Consider the following 19,886-nt stretch of genomic DNA (forward strand, 5'->3'; position numbering starts at 1 on the left):
GTTGGCCCGTCGTGACTTTGACTGAGTTGACTTTAACATGTTTAGCTGTCGCTGCTGTCAACAGACTGTAAAATGTAGAGAAGTGACAGCTGTGTGATGTCAAAGCCATAAAAAAGACTGGCAGCAATAACAGAGAAGTCAGAGCGAGAACATAAAATCAGCTCCTTCTTCACATTCTCAGAGTTACAGCATCAACTAATACCAAACTATAAATTACACAAAAAAATGTGCCTTAAGGGCTGAGAAAGCGAATAAAAAAAATGTATTTCATAAATATCAATGACAAGAGTATAGTTGGTGGTTTAGACTGTGGTCATCACTGACAGGTTAATGCTCTGTCCACTGATCTGTGACAAAAATGGTGGTAAAGTTCAAAATCAATAGTTTAAGTCAGCAGTTGCTGCTTTCAGCTTCCCATATGAGAACAATATATTTGATTTTGTCATCTGAAACTGAAACAAGGCAATATTTTGATTGGCTGATGAAAGAATTAGGCTTCTTCAACGTGGTTATAAAGTTGGCAGTGCTGGCTAGTTAGCGAAGACTGAAGTAACTCAACAGGGCACTAAATAGGATGCCACAAAGTTTGTGACAGACACCATTTGTTGGCTAATGGCTCCGACCAAGACTGCTGGAGTCCTGTTGACACTGAAGTATCATGGAAACCAACAGATTCAAAAGTCATCATAACTAGTTGCAGATAGCTGAGTTTTTGTCTATTTTTTATGCAGAGCTAGGCAAAGCAAGTCAAGTCAATCACCTCCCTAAACAGTTCTTCAACTGTAGGAACTTAGGTTGTTTTAGGGTACCCTCCAACTTCTTTCACTGCAGGTCTCAACACTGATTAGTTACACTCGGACAAGATGCTGTTGATGGATGAAACTTGACAACCAGTCATTTCATCGCCCTTTCATTGTCCTCATCAAGAAGAAATTCTCTCTTCGCTAACATCGCCCTTAAGAATGCTAAATTCACCCTTCAGGCTGACATAGCACACCCTCCTTTACTATATTTCCTACTTGTTCATGGAACCGGAGTTACACCCAATAACTTGTGTGAATTGGGAGTTAAAGTGGTGCTTAAGCTGTCGGATCATGCCATGGAATTAAATGGACACACTACATTGTTTGCAAGTTTTCTGTCTGCAATCCTTTAGTCTCTCCCCTTTACCCTCACCCCAACCAGTCGAGGCAGATGGACGCCCTCCCAGAGCCTGGTTCTGCTAAAGGTTTCCACGTGTTAAAGGGGAAGAGCTTGTTCAAATGGAATTGATTGGATTTGTTGGGTTCCTCCCTTTAATTATGTAAGGAATCTACCTTAATATGTGAAGTGTCTTCAGATGTTGTATGTTGTGATTTGGCGATAAATAAATAAAAGTGAATTCAGTTCAACTGGAACAGAGAGAAGGTATGATTACAGGACTGTTTTTCTAAATGTTCCTGTACCTTGCATCTGCCTTGAGTTCTAAGGAGTTTTTCATGAGTCTGGCTAGATATTAGGATTGATTGTCCTATTGTTGGATAAATTTGGTTTCTAAAACCTCTACATACGAACGAAATGACCCATAATCAGGTGCTCAGTAGTGTCCGTTAAGGAAATATCTGCTTTTTAATCATTTCTTTGTAGATTTGTACAGCTTCGTTATGAGTGTTGACTTGCCAAAGTGGCCACTGGAGTAGAAGACAGTGACCTTCATTCACAAGTCAAAGTCTTCTCGGTGCTTGTTTGGTTGATCTTAAACTTGAGAAAAGGAAGTCATCTCTTTGTCTCAAGACCAGCAGGTGGTCTCAATGACATGTTTGAATAACTTTACATGGCAGCTGTACATTTACTCTGTCTTTGCAGATCAAACCAATGAATTATTAAACACATGCTGGAGAGAAAGTAAAACAGTACAAGGTGGGGAAAGCTAAAAAGGCGAGAAGTTTGAGTCTCACTGAACTTTTAATTAAAAGTTTTCTACTCTATCATTTGAAGCGAACTCAACCCTTCTAATACTCAGAAACACAGCGTGTGCATCATAAATATTTAAACCAGAGAACAGAGCTCGATTTTAATTTCAGCGTTCAGCCTTGTCGTGTCCAGTACTGCAAATTCATGCAGCTCCTGACATTAAAGAAAACTCGCCTCTTTGTCAAGTCATGCGTCTTGTTTCCTTGTTTCTCCTCCTCCCGCCTCCATCTCCAGAATGGAAATGGGAGTGAATGACAAGCGGAGCGAGGTCAGCGAACAAGGCCTCGGACACGATCGCATAAAGACAGCGATTCATGTGTCTGCAGGGCTGGACGGCAGCCTGCAAACCCTCCGCCTCAAGTCAGACATTTTGTGTCCCAGAAGTCCTGGATCACACACTCACACTGAGGGCTTCACACCACAACAACAGAGAAATTCACCTTTAAATGGAGAAGAAGTAGGGTGACGTAATGGTTCGCAGAAAACTTTTTCTGACACACCCCGAAGTAAAAAGACTACCATTTCTTCCACCCCACAACTAGGTCAATTCTTGTAAATAGGTTATTAAGAAAGAGTAAACTGGTATCAAGCAAAGAAGACAGAATGATTAGAATCAAAATGAATCAATACAAGCAAAACTTTATTCAATCTGTTCAGTGTTTAGAGACAAAAGGTAATGATCTTCCCCAACTGTGACTGTGAACCTCTATTGTCTTTACTTGGGTTTTGACAGAGGTGTTTCCATAGTGAGCATTAACTGTTCTTTTCATCTCTGTTACAGATCTGTCCATACAGTAATTGTCAGAACTGAAAAATCTTCTTCTGTGAGGGGAGGAACATCTTCAAGAACCCAAAAACAGAGTGCAAGTTCCACGAACACTACCATGATGTGGATGATTGAGAATCTACACAGACTTGTTACTACAGGGTTTACTGCTTCAGATACCTCTTGCATAGTTACTTACTGCAACCAGTTTAGAAAGTAATTTGTTTTTAAATTTAGTAGAAGTTACTAATCTGTTTGCACACACCTAATGCATTTACAAACAGCTTCAGCAACTTGAACCTGGTTAGAGATCATTGTAGTTTGGTTTTTCAAAACCAAAAATAGTGATTAGTTTCAGCTCCTTTCCTGAATAACTTAGAGTCTTTTGTTCAATTCTTTGCAAGATGTCTCAGAAGAAAGTTAGAACCATTTGCTCTATGGAGCCCTTTCTTTTCTCCTGCTGATCTTATCTGAAGATATTCATGGTTTTCAACTTTTCGTCCATATTTATTCTGCTGCGTTGGTGTTGTGCTGAAATCTCTACATGTATAATTAGCCTGTTAAACAGCCTCAGTCTCTAGTACTGTTTTCTATTCTATCAACTCTGGGGGTGGAGGGCAAAGTCAATTGGGGCTCTTAAATTTTCATAGCAGTGGCCCTGCCTCTGCAGTGTCACAATTTTAGGAATCCTTCAGCGCTGGTGGAGGTCTGAGCTCCACACAGGGCGTTCTGGTTTCCAAGTTGCGGCCAAGTTCCTGTCACATGTGTGGCTGTAAATTGGTGAATTATACTCAGTGTGCATGTACATAAAACTGCTCCCCCAGGGTTCCTACAGCTTAAGGCAAGTTAAATTTAAGACTTTTTAAGACTTTTTAATGCCATTTGAAATAAAATTTAAGACCAATTTCACAATAAACACAAATTTAAAAAAACACCATCAATTACAAAGGGTTAGGGACAATTTTACCCAAATGTTTATTTTAACATAAAACAAGACTTTTTGGTCCGGTGAAAAAGTTTCATTTTGAAAATCATAACACTTTCAACAGTTGAACACATGGAAAACAATACAGAACAGGATGTATGCATCATGAATACTCAGTAAAAACACAACTGGCAGATAACTATTAATTCCAAATAACTTCCAAACATAGTATAACCGTTGGCATTTACTCTTTTTCGCAGCTATGGAATGGATGTGCAGGCTTTCTTTAGCTCCTCTTCCACCTGTTGCAATTCTGTAATTTTTTCTTTGTACCGCTTCCTTAGTGTGTTTGATTTGGTGATGAGCTGTGCCATCAGGGTGCCAGCCTTTCCCTCAGCTTGTGTGGCGAGCTGATCGGCATCATCCAGCAGAACTTTTGCCACCTCAGACAGACATTTCTTCTTCTTCTTAAGTTCCTCAATGTGCTCTGCAGTTGCCCTTTGATTCTGTGTTGCAATTTCATTCATTTTCTTTTGCTTTTCCTCGTCTAAGTACATCCTGTACCTTGACCTAGCTGATGCAACTGAGGAGAGCAGCTCCTTAGTGATGGGTACCTTGAGGACACCCCCACAAACGGTGACATAGTCACAGATCAGTCGCTGGGTGACCATTGTTTCTTCTTGCATGTTGCATGTTTCAACCTCTTTGTTTATTGAGAAGCCTCTCTCCACTGTTGCCTGGCCGTGCGATAGGAGAAGAAGCTTCTTACAAAACTCCCATAGCTCAGAGTAACATTTGCTCTGGAAAGCATGATAGAGGAAGACATCCACCCTTGTCTCAGTAGGTTGGTAGGAGTGGAAGGTGTCATTTCTAGCCTCAATGGATAAGAAGTCACAAAACTGCTGCGTAATCACGTCACCTGCAAGAAACAATACAAAGGCATAGGCAAAATTCAATAAAAAATGCAAACACTTTATTTTACAGTCACATTAAGTACAAGATAAGAATCAGGCAAATTCATAATAATAATATGCGCTTTTTGGATACCTAATACTTCTTTAGATGCTATTTGCGTCACTCTTAGTTTATTTTACATTTAGAGACAGATATTGTAGTAAATGCAGAAAGAAAACCTAAACTGCTCTATTCTCTCATACCGGCTGAGACACCTCCTGACAATTGCTTATCATGCATAAACCTCTGGACGAGATTCCTCATCTTGCCCTGGCACCAGTCTGGATCAGAGAACATCTTTCTAGGGTCCAAACAGCTCAGCTGCCTCACAGTGGGATATTTTAAGGGGCTCTTGTCTTGCAATTTTTGCAGGATAGTTGACATCACCTCAATGCAGTCCCTCTTAAACTCTAGGACTGTGAGTTCTCCTATCTTTTTCTGTCTTTGGAGTTCCTGACAGGGATAATGAGAGTAACCAATGTAACAACTAGTAAATCCATTTTTTGGATCCTGGTAATATTTTAAACAATAACTTGAAACACTACCTTCAGGGTTGATTCTGCACCCAAGCCAATGTTCACTTCCTTAGGATGGAGCCAATTCTTTTTGTCGCCAACATCCAGTCTGGCTAACTGGAGTGGACTGATGTCCTGAAGAACATCTCTCTTGATGAAACGTCTCAAAATACACTGTAAACAGACCAGCTAAAATGTAACCTAAATAATTACAACCATATATGTTGACAATATGTCAACACTCCTTTGCTTCTTTGCTTTTTTCTTTCAGATTTTTTCAACATTATATAATTGCCAGATCATGTATATAATGTATGTATAAAATCAGAAATACAAACAATGCTTAGTAGTAGAATACAGTTACCTTCATCAGTTCTGCCAAATCGTTCACAAGGAATGGCATCATTGGCTGATCTGTCTGGTATGTGGTCAGGAAGGGGCTGAAGGTCCTGATGACAGCCAGGTAGAAGTGAAGTTTTGGCATGATGAGAGGATCTTTCTGTGCCGCTTCAAGGGTGTCAAAAGATGAGGTTCCTGGATTTGGTAGCCTCTTGGTCCTGACTGCATCCATGTACATGGTCACTGAAGGCCATAGCTCTAAAGCCCTCTCCACAACTGGTAGGTTCTCAAGCCACCGGTGGCCACAGAATGGCAGTGGAAATTGTGTGGTTTTGGTAAGAACCATGAAGTCCTCCCTCCTTGCAGGTGTATTATGGAAGAGTACATGCATGGCCCTCAGAACCTTGTCCAGTTGCCACATGACAAAGCCACCTTTGCAAGCATTATGTAAGGTGTGGAGGCCACAGGTTCCTACTACAATCAGTTGAGCACCCCCATACTGCTCTGCCTGTTCTTGCTGCAGTAGCTCCAGGAACTTCCAATTAACATTTGGTCCATCCATGGAGACGGACAACAGCTTACGCCTATCCAGGTCTTTGGCACCTTCCTGAGAATAAACAATGTTGAAGCACATGAAGCATATAAAAATCATACTGGATTAATCTAGTATAGATTTAGCAAACTGTCATACAGCATATTGTCTTTGTAACAGATGGAAGGTTGACACAGAAAAGGTAGCAATATTAACACCTTAAAGCGATATTCCACTTTTCAAGAATAATCTTCTCAGTAGTACTCACCTCTATGCCGATGTGAGGATGGGTGAAGATCTTCAATTCACAGAACAATCTTTGAGTTCCAGTACAAAACAGCCTTGCAGCTAATTAGAGTGAATGATGACCATGGACAAAATGTTAAAAAATAACACAAAACAAACAAAATGTCTCCATCCTGCTCTCTGTGCTGTAATCCAAGTGACTTCACATGTGCGTCCATTAAAAGATATACAAAGTCTCACGATACATCAACCACCACAGAGAGCACAGACATTTTGTTTTCATTTTTTTTTTTTTTTAACATTTTATCCGTGGTCATCATTTACTCTAATTAGCTGCAACGCTGTTTTCTGCTGAAACTCCAGGATTGTTTTGTGAACTGAAGATTTTCACCCATCCTCACATCGGCATAGAGGTGAGTACATACTGAGTGGATTATTTTTGCAAAGTGGAATATCACTTTAACAAGTCAAAGCTGAAGACCATCAGTGGTGGACAAAGTATAGATACTCCTGGTCAAATATTACTACTCAACTACAAGTGAAAGTTGCTCAATCAAAATTTTACTTGAGTTAAAGTACTAGAGTTCTTGCTTTTAAAAATACTTTAGTATTCAAAAGTGCATGTTTTCAAAAATACTTGAATATTCAAAAGTACAAATTACAAAGTACATTTTCTAAAATCAACACATGCTGTATTGTTTTCACGATGCATTTACAGAACCTTATAACTCTCTTAAACCACCCGATGATGCACTGACCTGCTTGTAGAACAACTCTGCTACACAAAGCCTATAGAAACATCTATAAAAACTTCAGCATAGAAATACAGTCAAGAACAAAACGGACAGCTGTTGTCAATTTCTGATGTAAATGTATTAAAATCACATCATAAAATTAGACTGAAGCCAACTCTGAGGAGTTCTCAAAGTCTATTAAATAAGAGATTTCTTTCTGTCTTTGGGAGCAGTATATACATGAATTATGTGGTATTTTTCACCCCAACAAATACAATCCAATTTTAACTCTGAACTACGGGAGCCCAGCAGGCAGGCGTTGGTGGCGGATGTTGATGAGAAAATCGACTTTCATTACAACAAATCAACATTAAGTACAAAGTCGATAAAATCGATTTATCGCCCAGCCCTAACAGATACTCAAAAAAATGTACTTAAGTACAGTATTCAGGTAAATGTACTTCACTACTGTCCACCACAGAAGACCATACAATATAAACAACACTTGCACAATATGTGATCCAATACAACAGCCATGACTTCTATCTTCACAAATATAATAATGTTCAGTTTTGATTGATACTTTCAGAAATTACATTAATTTAATTACTGATGATGTTTCTAATTCTCTGCTTCCATAATAATTTATGTTTGCCGCCTACTTACTTTGAAATGGCGTAGTAAATCCTCAGCTGTTCCATGTCCCATGAACTGCGACCCCGAATATCTTGACTGGACGTGATCTTCGCACCAATAGCGGATATGCAGATCCAGTTGTTTTGTTTTTGTGGTGTGGTTGAGGCTCTCATCAAACATTAAAACAAATGCGTCCTTGTTAACATCCGCAACAAGCTGCTCTGAAATGTACCGCGCTAATCCAAACTTGCTGATATAGGCCGTCTTGTCGGAACCGCATGCAAATGAGCGGGCAATGTCAGAGTCTGGGAACATAGCTCGGAACAAGTCTCCAGCTCCCTCATTTGACTTATATGACTGGTGTTTTGTCACAGTGTTCAGACACCACAGTACCTCTGCTTTCAATGTAGGCGTACAGCCGAACACAGTGCGGAGATGCGGTGCTGCGGTGCCGGTTGCTGATATCGGGGCTGGGGGTGGAGGCCCGGTGGAGACGAGAGTAGAGCAGAAGCGGGAAATACCTAGCGTTTGTTGGCAGCTCGATTTTGAGGCTTTGTGTTTTGCGCTCTGCATGTGTGACTCCACTGCCTTGACTCCCATCGTGCCGAGTTTGAAACACTTCTTGCACAAAATACACCGTGCTTCGTACACGTTGCCTGGTACCGCTTTCAGCCATGAAGAAAATTCTCGGTTGGATAGCCAATTTTCGTTGAACTTGCACTTCCCCATCTGGTCCAAAGTTGCTACATGAACGACGTGCGTCTGCTCTTAGAGTCCCGGCTGCAACCACATCACTGTTTTGTTGGTTCCGCTATCGTGATGGCGCGATGTTACCATGAGAGTCATTCGGTAAATTATTTAAATAAATAAATGAATAAATGTTACCATTTATTTTGAGATTTGACAATAATCGCAATCATAAAATCATATCTATCACATGTCAATATTTTTAAGACGTTTGAAAGCTTGATTTAAGACATTTTAATGCCAATTAAGGCCTTAATTTTAGATTCATAAATTCAATGCCTTTTAAGACTTTTTAAGGATCCGCGGGAACCCTGTCCCCTCCACCCTCTCAAAACATTTGTACAGAATAATGAACATCAAGCAGTAGTGTGTGAGATGCATGGTTTGGAGCAAATAGGACTTTAAAGTAAAGTATTGGTTGATATATGATTATTAATGGGCAATGAACATGATCAGTCCATCAGGGTGGCATCTAATATTCACCTTCCTTTTTGCCCTGGCTTGGTCTCCACCAGATCCTTAGAAAAATACTCTTTAGCTGCCAAATGCTCCACGGAGCTCTTTAACAAGTGGCTAAACTGTGTCTGTCTACTATTTGGTGCCGAGTCGCTCATTTGCAACGACTTTATCTCTGTAAATATCTTATATAAAACAAACTAGGAGACACAGAGGTCAAAATATCAAACAAAGCCACACAAAAACATGCATTGCCATCCACTGTGATCATTGCTGAACAGAAAGTAATGCAGATTGCATGGGTTTTGCCTTCAACAATTCATGTGAATAAAGAGGGCATCTGTGTTGAACTGAAATGGGCAGCACTTATCAAGGATTTATAGCACAGTCTTGAAAAACTCCCCAGAAAGTTTAACCACCATTAACATCTTGAATCACCTTGATCTTACAGTTTCACAACTATCCACACCTTAAGGTATGTGTCCTTAACGGGCCATCAGCCATGTGAGTAAGGGACTGCATTACATATCTGGATATCTGGGACTACCCATGAGTCAAAACTTGACAACATCTCTTGCATGAGAGGTAAAACATCTTCAAGAACCCCTTTTTGTAAGGTAGCAGGTACAGGGTGTCTTTTACCCTAAACCATAATCTTTTTCTAAACTAAACCAAGCAGTATTGAGGCCACAACTTAACCAAACAATTAACGAAGACATAAGAACCACACTTTAGTCAAAAACGATACAAAAATATTCACCCCACACAGGACTAAAACTCTAGCCTTCTGGGTGAAAGTCACATGACTTGTGCCACCACTGTCCATGCAACCTCGTGATGCAGCCTTTAGTGACTATTCCTAAGTAAAAACACTCTTTTTTGGTGTTTCAGCAACGTGGTGACATCATCAATAAATGAGGTGATATCAGGGCATATGCTGCTGTTATCTTTGGGTACGAAAACAATTGATAACAGCATTTAATAGACTGACAACATTTAAAATGGGTTGGCTGACAAATGTATATCTTAGAAGTAGAAATCTGAGAACATTATTGGAGATCTTGTTTACTCTGATATTTCTGATCCAAACAATAAATCTCTTTGGTATCAATGCCACCAGATTTGTCAGTCGTAATGTGATGAAAGCATAAGCTGTGCACCACCACTGCATTGGCTGCTGTTCCAACTAAACTAGTTCTACTTTCAAAGGTGTTGGTAGGTGTATTTGTAGACTTGTAGCCTGGGTTTCCCTCTGCTTCCAGTCTTTATGTTAAACTCGGCTAATGGTATCCTGACAACAACTATGTAATGAAAACACTGGCATCCATCTGGACATCTCAGTCTTAGACATAAAGAGAATATAATATTTGTATGTTGATTCTAAGAGCTTGAACAGAGGACAAATATGAAGGAAGAAGTGAAGTGAGTAAGTACAGTACCAATCATCAGGTACTTACAACACAGTCTGTTGGTCTTTCCTCACTACTAATAACAACATCGTTGACCTGGCAATTTCACAACCATTTAAACCTTGAGTTGTGTAAATCTTGGATCAATAATGGACCATGAGCCATGCAAGTTGTGGTGATGATACAAATCTGGGGCTCCCCTTTCATCAGTTAGAATTGAAGAAGCTTCTCAGGTGAGAGATGCAGCTCCAAGAACCAAAAATCCAGCTTCCATCTACTGAAGACTTCAAATGAGCATGACCCAGATGACTGAGAATCTACACAGACACTTGTATGTTGAATCATTCGTTTAAGACTTTACTGAATGCAGCTCCCCTCATAAAATTCCTTTTTGTTCCCAACAACCAGGTCAAATTCACAACTGGCTTAGATGGAACCACTTCAGCCAAAAAAACACATTAAAATCCCACCTCATGTTTGTCAGCATTACTAACTAACAGGTAAAATGAGGGGAATGCCTCACAATAATGTCATCAGGATCAAACTAAAGCTGCAGGTGGAGAGATCAAATCTTCCCTTTTAACTTAATTAAACCACATTCCTCTGTTCACCACCTGACGCTCAGACCCTCGTCTTCACTTACTTGGTATTTCACTCTCTGTCCAACAGCTGCCATATCTGTCATTTTATCAGCCAAACCTGTAAACCACCTTCATGTATCAGGGATCATCAGTCGTGTCCGCCAGTACACCTGGGGGACAGGTAACCCCCCCGCCTCCGTCCCCACACACACTTCCTGTCAACAGGATGTCATTTGACGTCATCTCGCATCTCCTTTTAAAGGCAGCTTGTTCAGATTCTGGGACGGGCGGCGTGTTTTCTGAATGTATCACCTTCACAGGTTGTGTAATAGCTGGCAGTGACAGATTCCACCTTAAACAACACTTTCTTTGATAAAAATCAGACTGAGATAAAGTAGTACCACAAGAATCAGGAAAGCAGGAGACTGTGGACAGTTTCAACTCTTATTTCTGAAGCAACAGTAAGATTTTCTTACAGTCGTGTTTCTCTTACTGTAAAACTATTATATAATGATATAAATCTCCTGTTTACTTGCATGTCATTAACCCTTGCATACTTCTGGGTTACAACTGGACACACCAATTCTAAAAGCACCATAAAATACATTGTTTTAGCCCAAAGTTTGGTGACTTTTCTTTACTTCAGAGTTAGGCAGAGTTAGACTCCCTAGACGTGGAAAAAACAATTAGAAACCCAATCTCACATCCTCAATACGATCAATCAACACCTAAAATAAAACTAAACACAATAAAAAAGGGTGACTTGCTGCTTTAAACTGATTTACTTTCACAAGATGTACCGAATAAAGTCTGTACTATGGTGCACTTTAGAGTTCCTACAGGGCGGGCTTTTAACAATAAAGTATCATTTTTTATAGTATATAAATGTGAGATATAATTCCCTCTTTGTCACAATAAGATTTTATATTTGTCAGGGATTAATAACGAAAAAATTATTTATTATTTTGACATTCCCTATTGATTACTGCATCGCTATAGTGAACGATCTATGTCTGATGTGTGATCAGAACACATTTATTGTCTGTCTTCTATCGCAAACGGCCATATATTATATTCTTCCAGCTTTTAAAACAAAAAGAAATTAGTTTTATCTCTTATTGGAGTATTTTTGTGCAGATGTGGCATTAACAGGATGTCTCTAACACTCCAGTAGTGAATGAAGCCACCATCATGTTGCTCTGTAGGAACTTTTAGCACTTTTAGTATAAAACCTTCCTGCACTGACTTTACTGAATTTAAGTATTAGTTCAAAGCTGCAGCTAACAATATACAGTACACACATATGATTGTCTTTTGATTAATTAATGATTTTTTTGACTATAAAATGAGGAAAAACACCATTAAATGTCCTATTTTGTCCAAGCAGTGGTATAAAACTCTGCATGTGGTACAAAATTTTACATGTTTTAAGTTGTTTGACTAGTTAATGAACTGTTATTGACTTCGAATATTATTACAGGGAAAATGACAGCTAAAGCTGAGTTCATACATTCTGGATTCTCCTGGAAATCTGTCAGTTTTTAGGAAATGTGGAAGGACTTAGTATGACTTTAAGTCAGTAAAATCAGTTTTCATACTGAAGTCTATTGAACTCTGATCGGAATACTCGATAAATATAAAAACTTTATACTTTCTACTTAACCTTCCAACAGTCTGCTTCTTACTTTTTCTTTACCTCCACTAATGCCAGAACATATATTAAATACTTTTGATTCTTCAGTTTTTCCATTTTTTAAAATCCCTGCATATTTTTCATGCATCTAATCTCTATATTCCACGTGCATAAAAGCAAGAAAGTACATTTATTCAAACTCTTTACTCAAGAACATTTATGAAGTACTTATTTCCATGCATTTTCACATTCTACGCTGCTTCATACATCCACAACACTACATTTCAGACGCAAAAACTTTGTACTCCTCTACTCATTTTACAGTCTTATTTCTTTTGCAGAGTTTGATTACTGATACAAAACAATGAACAAAGAAGTTCACCAAAGTGAAAAGCAATTAAAAGTAGCCAAACTTTACCAGCCAATATATTAAAGTGATGCTCAATGCAGCCGTAATTATGATAAAATAACAATACAGTCACTGTAGAGAGTATTCAGACCCTCCAGTTTAATCTTAAAACCATGAAATTGCCTTTTTTCTGAATATGTCTGCACTCACTAACCCAGAATGACAAAGTGAAAACATGTTTACAGAAGTTATTAAAACACCAAAACTAAAATCTCATAATTCTAAAAATATTCAGACACTTTACAGTGACTCCAAACTGTCTTTAGCTGCATCCTGTTTGCTTTTATTGAGCCCGCGATGTGCTTGACCTGAATCCATCTGAAGAAAACTGCACTGACCAAACAGAGTGATGGAATGAAGGGTCTGAATGAAATCATTCAGCATAAAGTTAGAGTCAGTCAATCAATTTGTCAAGTGGCAGAAAATAAATCAGCATCTAACATGATGATCCCCCCAAAAAAACACTTGGTTTCAGCTTTAAAAGTGTGACTATTGTCTGGTATCTTTAGTCTGCCGTGAGGCTAAAATGAATATTTTGGGGCTTTCTTGCCTAAACTTGACTTGTGAAGATGTCACGCTGGATTTTTGACAGTATTTTGCACCATTTTCTGACATGATATTGACAAATATTTGACAAATTATTTAAAAAAAACTCCAAAAAACTTCCATTGCATGTTGATACTGGTCATTTTTTTTACTTGCAAAACAGTAATTCTACACCGTTAGTAAAATAATTTCAGACATGACACACTTGGGACTCAGTTCCATCAGCTAACTGGTTGTTTAAGGAAGCCTATAAAGCTTTTCTATGTTTTTCATGCACTCCAATTTCAGGATTTGGTGTGTTAACTGTTAACTTGTGTGCTTTGTTAATTCACTTCACCAACACATTCCAAACTCCTTTCAGCATATTTTCTGACACTAACATACTTACTACACTCTGAAAGCTCATTTTCACCATTTAATTAAAGGTGTAGTCGCAAGATAAACCTCTTACTTACTGAATTAGAAACATTTTTGAAATTGTAAACATTATTTAAATGGGTGTGGTTGATGTAACTGCATCAACTTAATATTATGTGTAATTTAAACTCAAATTTCTGCATTTGTTGTATTCAAACTAAATTCAACTTTAAGTAACTTAATAAAATTGGCTTGAAAACAAAATTTTCCTGCACCATTACTTCAAGATTTCAAGATCCCTTTTCAACTTTACCATACCTGATCCATTTCAGACAGTTAGGGCTGGTAGTTACAATACTTTTGGTTGTCAGGAAAAAAAAATTCCGCCCATTTAATACAGTTTTTGGATGATGAATGATGATGAACTCATTAGAAGTTGTCGGAACTCAAAAAGGTTGATTGCTTTTGTGTTGATTTTTGGTTTTTCTAAAGCCCATCATAGATTTTTTGAGTGTACAGCACTACGTTCACACTCCTAAAACCGCGTGATTGTGACAGGAGAAAGATTTTTCCCATTGATGATCCCGCTCCAACAAAGACTTCTCTCTGTATGCTCTGCTCAGTATGGAGGAGACAGATTGTAAACATATGCAACTATAGGCGGCCAACAGCATCATGGAAAACATCTTTTTTTTTCCTCCTTTTTTTTTTTTTCCAAAGGAGCTCTCAAGTTGGGAACAAGTACAGAAAAGCGCATTTTCTGTGTTCATTCTCCACATTAGTTACGTGTCAATCATACTAAAACTTGTTTTCAATTACTGAGCTGCAGCTGTTTGATTAACTGAGGGCAAGAAGTAGCAGCTGGAAGTGAAGTTAGAGGAAAACAATGACTTCTCCATTTTTACGCAACAGTGAAGAGTTGAGGTGAGGGTCTGAATTCATGAAAACTGCGAGATGAAGTGGCTGCAGCGCTAATAATGAGCTCAACGTGAAGGTGTGAAGATGTTTCACGAGCAGAGAGCCCAGAAAAACACAAGAATGGAACCTTAAAATCCAGTTTATATCATAGTGATGCTTTAAGAGATTTAAAAACAGATATAAGGAGGTCACAAAACCGACAACAGGAACTTGAAAACCTCGTAAACGAAGATTCATTTAGCACAAAAAGGCATCATCATAGCGCAGCCTATTTCTTTGGACACAATTAACATCTGAGATTGAAAGACTCACATGTTTTCACTGGAGCGGCAGCTGGTCCCCCCGCAGGATCATTCTCCCTCTCCACAAAGTCTCAGGGAACTTTGGTTTTTCGTGCGCGCAAAGTTTTCAGAGTCTCCAAATCGGCAAAATCCAAAATGCGCCTCGTTGACGCGCAAAACTCTCCAAAGTTTGGAGAGAAGGAGAGAAAGACAGAAAGAGAGCGGCTCTGCTAACCGGGTGGGTTCGCTTTACTGATCCCCACTCCCCGGCGGCGGTGCGTAAAGATGTTTCCAGCGCAGAGACGCAGCGTTTTGTTTGGACTCAAGTTGGAATTGATGAGACAATCAGCTGCACTTCTGGTCAAGCTGTCAAAATAAACGTAGATTGGAGGTCAAACCTTCAAAATAAAAGGAATGGGATGGAATTTTTGGCTACTAACTGTAAAAGTTAACTAGACAGAGAACCACCCACTGTTTTCACCAATAGGAGACAGTTATTTTAAAGTAGAACCAAGCATCCCAGTGTTCACACATATTAGGTTTAAAAAGCATAAACCCTTTTCAGACATTTCTGCTTTGTCAGTCTGTCATTCAGACGTACAAAACTTTTCTGTTAATGGTCATAACGGCTTCATTCAGACAAACTCACAACAGAGGGAATCACAGTACACAAAAGATATTAGTCAGTTAGACGGTACATCAAGTGACGTATAATACATAATCATGTACTAATAAACACAAGACTAAATCCAAGCAAACACTAAGCTTATCAAAGAGCCTGCTTTATTTATGATTTACCGAATATGTCCATGTCTGATGACAATCTAACTACTAATACACAAGTAGACATATAAAATCATCCAAACAGCTGTGATGGAGCTCATAGTTCAACCTGAGGAAAGCTGCAATGCTACACGATTTAGCTGCAGCTGATGAACTCTGTGTGACAGCTCACCTGCTTCAGGTGAACAAAAGTGGCTCGCCGTTCGATCATGGTCGATGATGGCTCCATGTTGGGGATAATTCATATTTAAAATGGATTAATGAAGCTGCTGCTGTTGTTCTACAGGCATACAAACATGCAAATCTCTCTGAGGTGGATCCTGCTGCTGTTTGATGCTGCAGGTGTTTAAGAAACTCAGAGGCACAACTTCACAAAAAAACTTAACTAAGTTGTATTTTTTAGGGATATTTCCATTTGTTATAGATTTAAAATTGTAGGGAAAATTGGATAATGAAGGTGGGTTGTGACATTGGGAGCAAGCTGTGATATTTTTGGATATTTCTGGTGCTGAAATGAAGCACTGTGAAACTTGAAGCACTGTTGCTCGTGTGTGCAGTAAGTCAGCCCTGACATTTTAATATATATTTTTTCCATTTTAATGACAGTGCTCGTCTCCCTGCATTGTAAACGTTCTACCCAAACAATCCCCCATCACTATTTTGAGGGAACAACATCACCGTTGCAACCTTCTGTTCTTGTTCCACCCAAGATGATTATGACCGGTTTTTAAGGAGTTCAAACACACCAGAGTTTTTTTTAACCCTCCTGTAGCAGAATAATGACAAGGTGGAGGCAGACCATTCTACACAGCACCATGTCAGCACTAGAGAGTTTTGGTTTTTTTCAGACAAATGACCAACAGTGTGTCTTTCATGTTAAACCACTTAGCTTCCAATAGAGAAAACAAGTTGGGAGAATAGTGGATGATGGCTGATGTTACAACTGAGGCTCATGAACTAACAGCATGAAAGACACTGTTGTCATGGTAAATGAACAATATTTCAATCAAGCAACTGTTTTCATGTGAATTTCAGACCAAGAATATGATCTAATAATGCCACGATTACCATTGTCCTCTCTTGTTGGAAAGTACTTTTATTATACCTGCATAGTCAACAAGTCTGATGAACGCTAAAAGAATACTACACAACTCTAATGTCATTCAAAACATCCCATGAGAGCAAAATCTAGCATGAATAATATGTAAGAACTAACTAAAAAAGTGAAGATACATCCACACGATCATGTGGATTTTAGCTCCACAACATACAAACACAACTTTATATTAAAACAATCTAACAAAGTGAAATTTAGTTTTTGCTTTTTAGGTGCAAAACAGTTTTGGGGGTATACACGTTTGCACATTTAAACCCCAAGAGAAAATGTGATCAAATTCAAATTTTCTCCATTTGACCTCAGTGTGTCTGAGCTGTCCTGTTGATATTGTAGGTGCCACAGGTGCTCCACATGTGACTTTATTAATTTCTCCAATATATACTGAATTCCAAAAGATAGCTCATTAAAGTAGGTAACAAGGAAAATACCGACAATTTAGAGGCACATACCGAGAGCTTCGTACATGTCTGCACACTCTGAGCTTTTATGTGTCACAATAATGTACTGACGAAGAAAAATGCTCATCAGAGGACTCAGTGTCAGTTTTCTCTGAGTGGGTGCAGATGTGTGCTTTTTGACAGCCGGGAACTCATCTGCTCAGCATCAGTGAAGAAACAACAGTGACGTTAAACTCCCGCCCCGACTGTAATGTGATTTCTCCCCCGGCGTCAATCAGCCAAGCCACCAGCTGAGTCATGATAGATCTATGACGATAAACGAGGAGGACAAGAGGAGGAAGGGGAGGCGAGGGGGAACAACGGGCCGCTCATTTGCCTTCAAACGTCACCGAAGTCGAACTTCCTGCCTGATAAAGCGTCCAGGAGGGCGCACGGATTTGCATCATGGTGAATCTCAGCAGGGAGACTCTCCACCGTGACCCGGTTCAGTGTGTGTGAGCAGGAGGACACTTCTGATTCTGCTCAGCGGGACGGAAAAATTGCCTCTGATGGAAAGCACTTAGCATTAAAAACATGATGGCACAGTTGAGACCGCAGCAGGTAATGACGGTACGGTTTCTCGTCTCGTACTGTTCTGCTGCCTCAAACGTTCAACAAATCAGAGCTTTCCCGCCTCTTCAGACTGACGGACCCCATAGGCTCCATCTGCACCACCCAGTGTTCCTAAACTGTCCTCATCCACGACCACGTGGAGCTGCAAAGCTGGACGTTTGAACCATTTATCCATCTCTTACTTTGGGGTAATTCTTTCAACTGTTCACCACTTACTTTCAGTCAATCAACCACTGATTTATTTATCTCCCATTTTAAATGTGTTGCTTTTAACAAACTATTTCAATTATTCCATTTTACTTCAGCTCATTATTTCAACTAGACTTTACAATTTCAACATTTAAATTTGAGTTAACCATGGCAGCTCAAGATCCTTTAAGTCCTGGAAGTTACAAGATTGAGCCTCCATGGATCAGACTTATTTCTCTAATACATTCCAAAGATGCTAATTCAGACTGAGATATGTCTTTTGAAGAGACATCTCTCTGGATCCATGGTTGATTTTACTAAAGGTTTCACATGACCATTTGTTTACCACTGACCAGGTTTATGTTTTACATATTCTGTTGGTCATTGCAAAAGAAGAAGAAAAAAGACTACCAACTGGATGAAGCCAAGTCCTCCCTATCTTGACTAGCGGTTGCAGAAAGTCAAACAAGCATATAATGGAACAAATTACCACCCAACTACAACTGGCACTGCCTACCTTTAAAACAAAGTGGACAGCAGTAGCTAATTACTTTAGCTTAAACGCACTCTGTATGTAATGTTTATCTTTGTCTTGATAGGAGTCTATAGTTGAATGTCTAGGTAGGTCTGAGATATGGAGATTTTGGAGGTCAGGTCAACATCTTGAACTCTTTGTCATGTTTCTAAAACCATTCTTTAGCAATGTCTGTCATGTAATCAGAAAGAGGCAACTGCTATCAGGCCATACTGCTGCCATGAATGGGTGTCCTTGCTCTGCAACAGTGTTTAGCTAGGTGGTGCATGTCAAAGTAACATCCACATGAATGCCAGGACCCAAAGTTTCCACATAGAACTTTGACAACTGTCTTTGCTGGCTCGCCTTCTTCGATACCACATCCTGCTGCTATCTTTTCTCCACACACAAATGCACCTGGCGGTCCATATGATGTAACAGAAAATTCCACTCCTCAAACCAGACCACTTTGTTCTGTTGCTCCATGGATCAGTTCCGATGCTTATGTGGTGATTTTATGCTGCAAACTGAGAAGCACTGTGTTCTGACGCCTTTCTATCAGATCAGCACTAGGGTTTCCAACAGTTTGTGCTACACCGGCCCTTCTTAAAGACTGGACCACATGAGCCAACCTCCACTCTTCGCAAGCATCAATGAGCCTTTGGCACCCAAGACCTCAGTGCCGGTTCACTGGCTGCACTTGCTTGAATCACTCTTGGTAAGTACTCAGCACTGCATTCTGAGAACACCCCACATGATGTGGAGATTCTCTGAGTTGGTGGTGTTGCCATCATTGTCCTTACCAAAGTCACTCAGATCCCGAAATTGCTGATTATTGCTGCTTCCAACACATCAACTTAAAGAACTCACTGTTCGCTTACAGCCAAATATACCCCACCTCTTCGTAGGTGTCATTATATCAAGATAATCAATGTTATTCATTTTACCTGTTAGTGGTTTTAATGCTGGGGCTGATAGGTGTACGTTCTGTATTTTCACTCACAGTTCTGCTGAGTTCTGAAGAAAAGTAAACATTTATAACACAGGTAGTTGGTTTGGATCTTTTAATGGGATGTAATGAGCGTTTCTCTAACAGCTAGAAAGGAAAAAATCAATAAAATTGTCTTTGAATGCAACACAGAGCTTCACACAGTCTGCACGGCCAAAAGGTTTTGGATTCAAAGTAACACACAGGTTACAGCAGTCCCAAATCCAACCCAAGACCTCAGAGAGAAAACTCCTCCAAAACCTTAAAATGCCAAGAAAACCCAGGAAACATGGGGAAGGTAACTAAAATAAAGTCAACAAAATATATTATGTAAAAAAAATTATATAA

General features: G+C 39.4%; 2 protein-coding genes across 5 annotated transcripts in view; both read right to left on the bottom strand.

Moving 5' to 3' along the window:
* Positions 1–15,243, bottom strand: part of adgrg6 (adhesion G protein-coupled receptor G6) — a 128,271-nt gene extending 113,028 nt beyond the window's left edge. For both annotated transcript variants that reach the window (XM_051936624.1, XM_051936625.1), the window contains exon 1: positions 14,969–15,243. In XM_051936624.1, the coding sequence (XP_051792584.1) occupies positions 14,969–14,970 (2 nt within the window). In that variant the 5' untranslated portion in view covers positions 14,971–15,243. The remainder of the gene's footprint in view (positions 1–14,968) is intronic.
* Positions 3,671–8,656, bottom strand: LOC110970170 (uncharacterized). Of its 3 annotated transcripts, XM_022220396.2 has the most exons (4): positions 7,631–8,656; positions 5,478–6,059; positions 5,144–5,287; positions 3,671–4,563 (listed from the first exon to the last, which is right to left on the bottom strand). In XM_022220396.2, the coding sequence occupies exons 1-4, from the start codon at positions 8,327–8,329 to the stop codon at positions 4,555–4,557; spliced, it is 1,434 nt and encodes a 477-aa protein (XP_022076088.2). In that variant the 5' UTR covers positions 8,330–8,656; the 3' UTR covers positions 3,671–4,554. The 3 variants fall into 3 exon arrangements, with proteins under 3 accessions (XP_022076088.2, XP_051792586.1, XP_022076086.2); XM_051936626.1 differs by lacking the exon at positions 5,144–5,287; XM_022220394.2 differs by lacking the exon at positions 3,671–4,563 and having other exon boundaries at positions 4,830–5,287.
* Positions 15,244–19,886: the final 4,643 nt, after the last annotated feature.

The sequence above is a fragment of the Acanthochromis polyacanthus genome, chromosome 16, assembly GCF_021347895.1.
Source record: "Acanthochromis polyacanthus isolate Apoly-LR-REF ecotype Palm Island chromosome 16, KAUST_Apoly_ChrSc, whole genome shotgun sequence".
NCBI classification, from domain to species: domain Eukaryota; kingdom Metazoa; phylum Chordata; class Actinopteri; family Pomacentridae; genus Acanthochromis; species Acanthochromis polyacanthus.

Excerpts from the sequence above, each read along its gene's own strand:
- LOC110970170 (XM_022220394.2), bottom strand. The coding sequence starts at position 8,329 with ATGGGGAAGTGCAAGTTCAACGAAAATTGGCTATCCAACCGAGAATTT. Across the intron at positions 6,060-7,630 it reads ATTTACTACGCCATTTCAAA|GAAGGTGCCAAAGACCTGGA; the intron begins GTAAGTAGGCGG and ends GTTTATTCTCAG. Across the intron at positions 5,288-5,477 it reads ATTTGGCAGAACTGATGAAG|TGTATTTTGAGACGTTTCAT; the intron begins GTAACTGTATTC and ends GTCTGTTTACAG.